An 11607-nucleotide genomic window follows, 5' to 3' on the forward strand; every position below is an offset into this window, starting at 1 on the left:
TAAACCACCCTCACCCCTCTCCGTTTACTATTAAACATACATACAATCAAATAAACAAACCAACAAATTAAACAACAAAGAAAAGAAATATATCAAATAAATTAAACAAAGTAATTAAAATCAAATTAATTAAAATGAATTTCAAACAAATAAGCAAATTACGTAACTCGTTAATAAAAATTAATAAAAATAATACATTAAAATTACAAATTAAAATTAAAAAAAAATTAAACTAATTAAAAAATCAAATCCACTCCCCCTCTCCCTCCCTCCCTCCCCCTCCGTCTGCCTCAAATCCACTCCCCCTCTCCCCTTCCCCCTCCCTCCCCCTCCGCCTGCCTCAAATCCACTCCCCCTCTCCCCTCCCCCCTCCCCCTCCCTCCCCCTCCCTCCCCCTCCGTCTGCCCAATTTTCCTACAAATTCTGGTGTTAGTATGAGTCACGTCTGCTTTGAGCGCCTATTAAGTTTACAGGATGAAATTTTAAAAGCCTTTGATGAATTGGAGAAACGTTAATAAACAAATAAAATATAAGAAGACTTTTGTTCTAATTTAGTGTGTGTGTGTGTGTGTGTGTGTATACGTGTAGCATACGCGTACTAGAAAACCAACAAGGTAATGTCCGGTTGCTCAACCTAATTACACCACCAGCTGTCGCACAACAGCTGTTGCATAATGACCTACGTACTTTACGGAGAGGCACTTAATGTACGTCGTTAATTACCATAACCTGTCAACCGCTCGGGGGAAACTCGGTGAAGCATAACAAAAATTTAATTAGGTGTGATGGGCCAGCGGCTGCGATCAATACATTCCCATTAAAACGGGCAGCGGTGAGAAAACTTCGCGGGCGGGTCGATACGTAACAGCTGTGGCTGATCGTTATCTTTAATGGATGTTCTATTTTTGTAACGTTCGTTGTGGTGGAGAATTTAACCTGTTTTTTGTACACGGTCGTTGTATGGGAGAATTTAAAACATACATACAACCAAATAAACAAACCAACAAATTAAACAACAAAGAAAAGAAATATATCAAATAAATAAATTAAACAAAGTAATTAAAATCAAATTAATTAAAATGAATTTCAAACAAATAAGCAAATTACGTAACTCGTTAATAAAAATTACACAATATAAACAAAGTAATTAAATTAAACAACAAGTAAACAAACTAATAAAACAATCAAAGTAATTAAATTACATAACTAGTCAATAAAAATTCAAACTAATTATAAAATTAAATTAAAATTACGTAACTAGATACAAAATAAATAAAAATCAAATTAATTAAACTTATTAAAAATAAAATAATTAAATTAAAAATAAACAAAATAAAAATAATTAAAAAGTTAAAATCAAACAAATACAAAATAAATAAAAAATCGAATTAATTAAACTTATTAAAAATAAACAAACAAAACACAAACAAAGTAATTAAAATCAAATTAATTAAAAAACAATAAAATTACGTAACTAGGTCAAAAATTAATTAAAATTTAAAAAACTCATTAAAACTAATTTAAAAAAAACGCATTAAAATTACGTAACTAGGTCAATGATTACGTCATAATGTTACTAATTACGTCACAAGGTCACCGGTGGTGACCTACTGACCTACTCCCCCACCTGCTCACCCACCCTAGGGTGGGTGAGTATTTTACTATATCTCATTGTCCCAGGCTGCTCACCCACCCTCACCCACCTTCACCCAGGTGGGTGAGTATTTTCCTATATGTCATTGTACCTCCGGCTCACCCACCCTCACCCAGTTGGGTGAGTATTTTGCTATATGTCGGTGTACCTCCTGCTCCCCCAGGGAGTATTTTACTATATCTCGTTGTACCTCCGGTTCACCCGCCTCACCCAGGTGGGTGAGTATTTTGCTATATGTCATTGTCCCAGGCTGGGGGAGTATTTTCCTATATATCCTTTGCTCCTGCTCCTGCTCCTGCTCACCCATACTACCCAAAAGTGACCTAATATACTACTTGTGTTACTTAAATTACATATCTTTGGTCAAACTTACAACCATCTCTAATTGATTATGGTCTACCCCAGGGGTCTCCAAACTACGGCCCGCGGGCCGGATGCGGCCCGCGAGGTCCTCTCATCCGGCCCGCGGAGATCTTTTTGTCCACGGAAAAAACGTTTGTGTGTGATAGCTGAGGAACTTTGCCTAGAAAAATCAAAGACATGCCTGGAAGAAACTGGCCCCCGAACTGAACTTTGATAGTCAATGCGGCCCTCGGGCTGAAAAGTTTGGAGACCCCTGGTCTACCCGAAGTACCTTGTCTATAGACCTAGAAGGATCTTAGGTTTTGATGGAAGGAAACTGTGACGAGGTCACTTTTTTTTTCGTTTCGCGGGCCGCTTTGACACGCCAGTCCACCCTTGATGGGGGAGGGGGTCGGTTTTTTGTGACGTGGAGAGAAGGGATTAAAAGTGTATCTTTACATTTAATTCTTTAACTCAATTTTTTTAAAGCCTTTGTTTGAAAAGTGTAATAAAAAATTAATCAATAGGCCCATGGGGGGGGGGGGGGGGTGTTACACATACAACCTCACGATTTTTACCTCCACGTCTTCCCTTTTGTCCCCCCCCCCCCCCCTCGGCCTCCGAAAATGACGTTGCACCTCAGCCGCCTTTATCCTCCCTAACATAGGTGGGCTTAGGGATGCCCTACGGACTCAAGCCAAATAACTCAACATTTTTGGGTTAGCAGTCGTACATCCCACAACGCCGCACCAGTGGTGGAAGAAGTAGAATAAATGACATTCTTGAACAATATACAGGATTATGCCTGAAAGACTTAACACTGTCTATCTTTCAACACATTTGGGGCGTGCACTGTGTTAAACTCCTTTAATGTTCAAATGAAATTACATATTGGACCGATGGTAACATTTAGTTTTAAATTACAAACTGTTTTAAATAAAGATATTGTATTTTTATTATTTTGTTCCGATAGCCTAGCTTTGCGTCCTGGGTACCTTTTTTTGGTCAATATTGTCCAAAGTGTACGCAAATATTCCTTTTTGCATGGCTAAACATTTGCAATGTATCTTTTCAAAAATAGGCCACTGTTCTTGAAATTGCGATATTTTTGTCACGGATCGTGTTAAATTTGACTCTAAGTGCCTTATTAAGAGCACTTGAAGTCTGGAAACTGAAGAGTCTCTCAACTTTCGTTCCCTTAAGACAGCAAATCGGCCTATGCAGCCTGTGTTTTTGTGTGCGTGTTGCTCTGAAACTGCTTGGGGAGGGGCATCAACAAATGACGTCACACTTATACGTGAGGTGCGGTCTGTGGTGGCGATGCGTCACAAGGGGTGAGTTCTGAAAGTGAGCAGTCACCCTTTTGCATTCTAAAACATTTATCAGTAGATTCTATCCATACCCTATTCAGTCCATGCTAAACGAAACGCTTTAATCAACAGAAATTGCAACAGGTAAGGGAAAATGTGCAGTTGGATAATGAGGCCATGTTATAAAGGGTCTGACTTGTTAACGAGGTAAAAAAAAAAAAGAAGAAAAAAAAAGCCACAACCCCATACTCAAAATATGCAAACACATGAAGGTATAATTACTATAATAGGCCTAAATAGTAAATACGAGTTTTACACCAGTTACGAGCAGTATAAAATACCAAGACCATGAGGCATTGTAGATTCTGTCTGTTGCAAAGAGTTTATTGATGTACATAATATAAAAACATAGTTATAACTGACAGGTGACCCAGACACACGTGATCAATGTGGCTTCTACACACGTCCTCTAGGCTCCCCCTTCCTACCCAACCTATAACACAGGACAAACTATCTCACTAGCAATTCAAACTTCATACAGCCATAAAAAAATCTACCATTGCAGTCTGGTTATATAAAAAAAAATACTGAATAGCTGACACAACAGTACTTGGCTATTACCCCCACAGCACATTTTTTGTTTCGTTTACTATAGCTATCACACTATTCAAAATCATTCTGCTCTAGACAATATGAAAAAGAGAAAGGTTATCTAAAAAGTTTCAGCAACAAGAGAAAGAGAACATGTGAGTATTTTGGCAGCTGACTAACAAATTCTATAAAGCAACCATTCATTTTAAGGTTAAACTAAACAAGAAATTTCACCAGAGAAGATAAAAAGCATTAGTTTTTTTTTTTTTATATTAACATGTCACAAAAACAATTGCATTTTTTTTAATAAAAGAAAAAATATGTACATCCTCTAATAATTTTTTCTTACTAAAAACTTATTCACACAGTAACATTTCATGCAAGGTTTGTGTTAGATTAACCTACACACCATAAAGGCAATGGTGAGCTAAATATAAGTCTAATAAAGTAGTTCAGGACTGCAGAGTCTAAATACATATTTGAAATCTCAATGAAATTTGGATGATCAAAAGCCAAAAGTTAAGTCAAAGTTAATAGACGCAAAACGGGCGCGGCGTGTCTCTACCAAAATGGGCTAGGGCCGTTAATGTTTTCTGGAAAATCAATTCTGAATATTTTTTAAGTAGACTCTGCATTCCTGGAAGTGTTAGTTACTGTGACTAATACATTTTTAAAGAAACATTTTTACAAATGCACACATAAGACATACTAAATAAACAAGCTTTCATTCAGATACTAAACTAACACAAGTTAAAATACAGTGGTGACAACTCTTTAAGTATTAAGAGTACATTACTTCTGGAAATCTGGAAATTGCGGAATTGAAAAAAAAAGTTTTTACATTTTCATTCAGTTTTGTTACAAAATCCAGTTATAAAGCAAATTTACAACCAACACTCTACTTTATTTTAAAAAATCTATTTGATTACAAATCAATTTTTCAAAGTAAATAAAGCATTTGTGTCTGTCAGATTAATAATAATAACATAATTGGCTCTAAATAAACATTAAGATTAGCTGTATATAAGGAAATAAAAGCAAGATGAATAAAAATATCTGCTATATCATACCAATGTTGCTATAATACAACAATGTTCATACAATACAATTTTAACCTACAATTTTATTGTATTCATTTTGTTATACAATTATGTGATAGTTTTTAGCTTCCAAGGAAAAAAAAACCATACAGGACATTGCATAGCAACATAATTTTTGTTTTCAAAGTAAAAACATTTCTAGGATACAAAACAATAATCAGTAGTAGATGTATTTCAATGCAACTGTATCGGTTAAATAAATTGTGTGCAATATATTATATGGGGAAAGTGAGAGATCTTAAAAAAAATAAGTTAACAAAAATTATTTATGATCATAGAACTTCATAGCAACCCTTGAGCTAACCTGCACACAGAATGGCTAATGCAGCTGATTTAAATAGAAAAGAAAACCATATTCAGCAACACGACTGTACAAATATATGGCAACTTGGGCAAGCTAGATCAAGAGACAAGCAGTGGACAGTAAGGAAATGCTGCAAGACACACCCATTAACATTCTTTTTTTAAAAAAAACTACTTGAAATGAAACTTTTGTAAGCTAGCATTGTTCCGGAAAAAGGGTACAAATATGAATTTAAAAGAAATTAATTACTTGAAACTAGGAAATGTCCAAATTAGGTCATAAATTGTTGTGAACTATAAATTGGTATGTGCTTAGTGTTATACTGAGTACTCAATTCATAAAAGATAAAACATAAAATTTCAGTGTTTATTCAAAAGATAAACCCCATAGGGTTTACACTGGTAAGAATCTATATTTACAACAGTTATCAAAGATAAAATCTGGCAGAACAATCAATCATGGTGATAATTAAAAACAACAAAACAGGAGATTTTTTTTTTTAGTAAGATTGCCAACTTTGTTCATCATCTTGCTAAACAGCATTCAACAAACAAAATTTCCCAGTCACACAAACTCTCCACTAATGGAACTTTGTACAATGGTTACATAGATGAGACAAACATCGTAAAAAACTTGTATCCAGATGAAAATAAGATCTAAATTAAAAAAAATGATTTAACTTGCCAATTAGAGTGATCCTCTCAATCTTAAAAGGCAGCAAACTTAGTGATAAATTATGACAAATTCTGGTAGTAGTTCTTTAGTTTCTGAACCTTACTATACAGTTCCCACATCCCTTAAAATATTTTGTTTGAGAAAGAAGTTAAATGACCAATAGAAAACATTGAAAGGGGAAATTACTTCTAGGCAAGGGAGAGAACTTTAGTTCTTTCTTAGACTTGCAGGTAAACTTACAAGAAAAAAGTATGTTCAATATGCTTTTAAGACTATGACTAAAATGTAAGTCAGTCAAATTATTGACACGACAAATACTAACATTACTTAATCCAAATACGTTATTTTCTCTGTTCAACAATACAAAGCTCCTAAGATTAAACCCAATGAAAAATATGATTTAAAGTAAACACTGGGAAACTATTTCAGCAGTTTGAAGAGAAAAAAAAAAGTGACATAACTGCTGAGAAATTAAGCAGAATGACAAACCACAATTTAAATTAAGTACCACACTCCACAACTTACTTTCTCTGAATACAAACATAATTTTAGGACTGAATCACAATGTACCTCAATGAAAGATTATATATAAAAAAAAAACCCAAGAAAACCGCATATAGAATTACATGCACATGATGCACACTCAGCAGAACTAAAATTTGAATGTCATGAAAGAGGATCAATCAAGAGTTAATATTTTTTTCTACCTACTAGAGATGAATTGGTCTTTTAATTACAAAATGGCTCAAGCAGAATTAAATTCTGTATGCCAGGTAATGTACCAGTAGTTGTTTAAAAACAGAGCTACTAGATGTGCAGAAGCTGGGCTACATTGAGGTAATTCAAGAAATATTACAAGTCAACAAATATAACAGGGCAGTGACTAAGAGGTTTGAAAACATCAGTCAAAACCACAACAAGCAAACATTTGATTTCATCTGTGGGTTGCATGACACAACTAGGACTGCAGCCAACAACAATGGTGATTTGTTTCCCAACAGCATGCATGATCCCAGTCTTTCAAGGTTAACACAGTGAGTAAAGTAATTCAACACCCCAAACAGGACTTTTGAGCCACCACAATCACAACTGCTAATCATATCTTTAATACCTAAGCCAGTATGAGATGGTTTAATTTTTTAAAATTATTTAGATAATACATACAAGGCTCAGTTTAACAGAGAGAAAAAAAATTGAAAAAAAAAAAAAAAGCACCAACCAATGACAGAAAGCAACTAAATTTAGGTACGTTGTCATAGTCTGTCATTTTCACGATAAGGAACATATTGCACCTATTTCATTGGCTGAATATAAAAACACCAGGCATAACTAGCAGCAAGGAATCAAAATGTGTGACACAAACGCAGCTGTAACAATGCAAAATAATTTATCCCTATATGATGAAAACTACCACCCATTTCATGCAAGTGAACTGTTAATATAATTTATAATTCATTGTCTAGCACGAAAGAAACATAAGGAAAAGTAGTTAATAAAAAATGACTTTGAATATAATGCATGCAAGGCTCAGCTTAATTCACTTTAAGGCACACAAGCCTTGAGCATAGCCAATATAAGAAAACATAATAATAAAGAAGCGATTACTATGTTATGTAAAATAAAGATTTTTATGCAGAATTCCCACATTTTAATCACCCAAAACAAACCACAATTTACATCATTCGGGTTATTGCCGTGATAATACTATACACTGACCAGCCATCATCAACATTCAATGGAAACATATACACACTCAGGGAAAAACAACTGTCTACAACACTACCACACCATGATATAAAATGAGAATAGCTTGTGCTGTAAGAAAGTTTCAGGGCTTTAGCTTTGAAGAACAATCTAAATACCATGGGAAGAGTCATAATAAACCAACAGTAGCCATAATGATTGCAAGGTGATTAATATGAAAATGCAAACATTCGCTTTTCAAGCACAGCAGTTGTTTTTTTTTAAAATCAATTTGTACAACTAGTAAACTACTGTGCCCTTTACAGTGCAGTCCTTTGGTAAATCTGATAATAAAACTTTCACTCCTTAGAAATCTAAAAAATCTGGCACCAAGTTCTGAATCTGCCGCCTGTATACATTTATAAAAACCTCACACACGTGAGCACATCACAAAATTCTATACATAAACTTAAAACTGACACTGACAACCTTGCAATATATGTTTCAAAAACTCAATACAAGATGTTTCCTTTACAATTTTGTAGCCAATAATGTCAAAAATTGCTAACTGTACTAGATGTTTAAGAAAAATATATTTATAAAACACAATGATGCCAGTAAAACAACAAGTAACCTGTCAGACTGAAATATAATTAGCAAGTTTTACCAAAGGGCTGCAGCTTCCAACGTGAAGTGCTACACATAAGATGTATGTATAATTTATAATTTAGACCTATTTATAAACTAATAATGCCGGCTTCATGACTTGTGATTTGAAGTGAGCCATGTCAATCCTTCAAATAGACCATCCCCTGTCGTTGCACATGATGGTTGTACATACCAATTGCGATCTCGTATCCTTGTCAACCCCAATTTTTCTTGTACTTCATGTGGTTTCATGGCTGTAATAAGAATTTTAAAGATTAAAGCCATAACAAACATCAATAAATAAAGCAAATAGTAAATAAATCTTTAGTAAAATTCAAAATATGCTGTTAAAATAATTAATTTGTAGTACTTATAAAATCTCACAGTTGAAAATAATTCCTAATATCAAATTAGAAAACATGATATGATTAAGAAATTTTCTTTCAAATTTACTTTATATAAGTTCATTGATCTCTTTATAGAGAAAAAGGAATATAACATACCATCTGGGAGATCCTGTTTATTGGCAAACACAAGTATAATTGCATCCCTCATTTCTCTATCATTTATAATGCGATGAAGCTCTTGACGGGCCTCGTCAATTCTGTCTCGGTCTGCACAGTCCACAACAAATATAAGCCCCTGAGTGCCAGTAAAATAATGCCTCCACAACGGTCGAATTTTATCTTGACCTCCAACATCCTAGCATTAAGAAAAAAAATATACACATATAAAAACACCATATAAAATTTGTAAACAAATCAAAACAACTAGGGAAGAACTTTGATTACAGTTAAAAAATTCCTTACCCAAACATTAAACTTAACACTTTTGTATGTCACTGTTTCCACATTGAAACCTACTGTTGGTATTGTCGTCACTGACTGGCCTAATTTCATTTTATACAATAAAGCTGAAAGCTTAGTAAAGGCAAATATTTACATTACAAAATAGATTTCTTGTTTTTAAAACAAGTGAAAGAAATAATTTACTTTCAAAATATGGTACCATATTAGCTATTATAGACATATGATTGTAAATGGTACCCATTAACCCCAAAGCTTATCCAACTATACCAGGATTAGAAATATTCATGTAGGACTAACTAATAATTAACAATTTTAAATAATCGTCTGCAGTAACTATGTTTATATAACTCAGGCCTAAACTTTGAATGTTCATGATAATAAGCAAGGATACTAGTCTTCCCAGCTGCATCCAAACCAAGCATCAATATCCTCATCTCTTTGTTACCAAAAATCTTAGACAACAGCTTCCCCATGGTGTGTAATTTTTACCTGAGATGAAGAGAAAAAAAAAGCTTTAAGTTCAATGTTAAAATTACAATTTAACAAGTGAAACCTAACCAAGAGCAAAACATTTTGAACAGAAATACAGCATCCTTAACTGACCATAACAAAAGCCCAATTACACTGTATGGCCTGTATAGTGCCCTATCATCATGCGAAATTAATCTAATTATAATTTGAATGCAAGATTTTAAAATAAATAAATGATCTGCCATTCTATGCCAGAAAAAATGGCATGATTTTAGTCCTAAAGTAAAACAGCAATTCTTTATGGAATTTTTTCTATAAAAACTTATTTGAAGCAAGGTGGCTGGTCATCTGAATACAAAGCTACAATAACTATAAGAAACATTTTAAATATATTTCCTGCTTTAGCGAAAAATTGCCCCACTCAAATTATTATGCTAAATTCTGTTTTTTGGTTGAAGATGTCATACACTTTCGACTGTTAGTGTTAATGTGTGACATGTAGGCTATATTTTTGTGCTTAGCAATTTAAAAATCATTTGGCCCTTTGCATTATTAAATAATCCATAGTAAACAATGAAAAAAAATACTGTGATAAAAGAGACACAGAAAAAATAAAAACCCCACCAAGCTATAGGCCTATAGATCTACTTGTGACACCCACCATGTCATGCCAAATTTCTCCATTTCTCAATATTCATGGACAGAAAAAGAGTCACTCAGGTTTTTTAAATTAATTATTTCAGTCTCTAAGTCTGTTTGAGCTTTAACTTTTGTGTTGTATTATCTTATAGGCTAATGGATATAGGCCTACTTTGCAATGGAATTGGTTTGGCAGAATACGTGAATGATTTAATTTTAACTTTAGGGAGAATGGCTAATATTAAATTATACAGGATGGCACTAACAGAAAAACTATCTGAATGATTCTTTTGGGCCATAGACAGCAATAATGAATATGTAAATAAGAGTCTGGCCAGTGTTGACTGAGTGTTGGTTGATGTTTAATTGTTTATTCTATAGTATAGGCCTAGAAATTTAGAATCTAGTCGTGATATGAGGATGATGCTACTGAACTGGCAACTGAGGATAGATCTCTACTGAACTGGCAACTGAGGATAGATCTATTAGTCTTAGTAACTAATACTAGTAAGTGGTAAACTAACCTAGATTACTTAGGATATGGCTTGTATTAATTAAAATATTAAATTCAGCTTAGTGTAGAGTGTAGGTCTATTGATTTGATATTGAATTGATATTGTATTTTGTAGCAAAGCAAGTAAACTAGCAACTAGCAAGTAAAGCAATAAAGAATAAGATTAAAAATTTAAAATTTAAAATTTAAAAGGCAGATAGACTCTAGTCATTAGATACTTAGGCCTAAATAAAAAAAAAAAACTATCATCATAATTTAATCATAGAAAAAATCTAGGCTTATCTATCAAATTCATTACTGATTTAGCGAAAATACAAAATAGACACTTGGACATTTAATCATCAAGGTGGGCGTGCCTTTACAATACTTCTCTTCCTTATTCTTCTGTAAACATTGTGACGGTGGTGAGGTCATACCGCCGGCGAGTGCTTAACTTTCCTAATTTAAAAATTAATGCGTTTACCTTTGCTTATCTCCCAAATCAATGTTTGATATCCTACAAAACAGAATATAAATAGGATGAGTGGACTAGTACTTTCTCAATCCACTAAGTACAGAGCTGAAATTTATTCTCAATAGTCTATTTTCGGACAAATATGCATTATTGTATGTATTTTCGTTCCGTCAAGATTTCAATACTGACTCCATAGTTGAACCCAATTGAACAAGCGATGACCTGACACCTTACGCTTAAAAAGATAGTTCTTTAAATGTAACTCAGTATTGCTTATTAAATGTCGGATATGACTTAATTATATTTTAGAAGCATTTAAAATATTTATATAGCTTAGAACTTAATTAAAATTTTGTAGAAAACGGCCTAAGTATTACACAGATGGTAATTGCGAAAAGAATAGTTCTTTCAAT

At 33.5% G+C, this 11607-nt stretch overlaps 1 protein-coding gene across 2 annotated transcripts; it reads right to left on the reverse strand.

Moving 5' to 3' along the window:
- Positions 1-5653: 5653 nt before the first annotated feature.
- On the reverse strand, positions 5654-11580 carry LOC131932074 (ADP-ribosylation factor 6). 2 transcript variants are annotated; one of them, XM_059288953.1, is made up of 5 exons: positions 11204-11580; positions 9508-9605; positions 9117-9220; positions 8811-9009; positions 5654-8561 (listed from the first exon to the last, which is right to left on the reverse strand). In XM_059288953.1, the coding sequence occupies exons 2-5, from the start codon at positions 9587-9589 to the stop codon at positions 8419-8421; spliced, it is 528 nt and encodes a 175-aa protein (XP_059144936.1). In that variant the 5' UTR covers positions 9590-9605; positions 11204-11580; the 3' UTR covers positions 5654-8418. The 2 variants fall into 2 exon arrangements, with proteins under 2 accessions (XP_059144936.1, XP_059144937.1); XM_059288954.1 differs by lacking the exon at positions 11204-11580 and adding an exon at positions 11039-11110.
- Positions 11581-11607: the final 27 nt, after the last annotated feature.

This window comes from Physella acuta, unplaced genomic scaffold (assembly GCF_028476545.2).
Source record: "Physella acuta isolate Inbredline_101_S28 unplaced genomic scaffold, ASM2847654v3 ptg002083l, whole genome shotgun sequence".
Lineage (NCBI taxonomy): Eukaryota > Metazoa > Mollusca > Gastropoda > Physidae > Physella > Physella acuta.

Excerpts from the sequence above, each read along its gene's own strand:
- LOC131932074 (XM_059288953.1), bottom strand. The coding sequence starts at position 9,589 with ATGGGGAAGCTGTTGTCTAAGATTTTTGGTAACAAAGAGATGAGGATA. Across the intron at positions 9,221-9,507 it reads GGATGCAGCTGGGAAGACTA|CTTTATTGTATAAAATGAAA; the intron begins GTATCCTTGCTT and ends CTAAGCTTTCAG. Across the intron at positions 9,010-9,116 it reads GTGTTAAGTTTAATGTTTGG|GATGTTGGAGGTCAAGATAA; the intron begins GTAAGGAATTTT and ends TCTTAATGCTAG.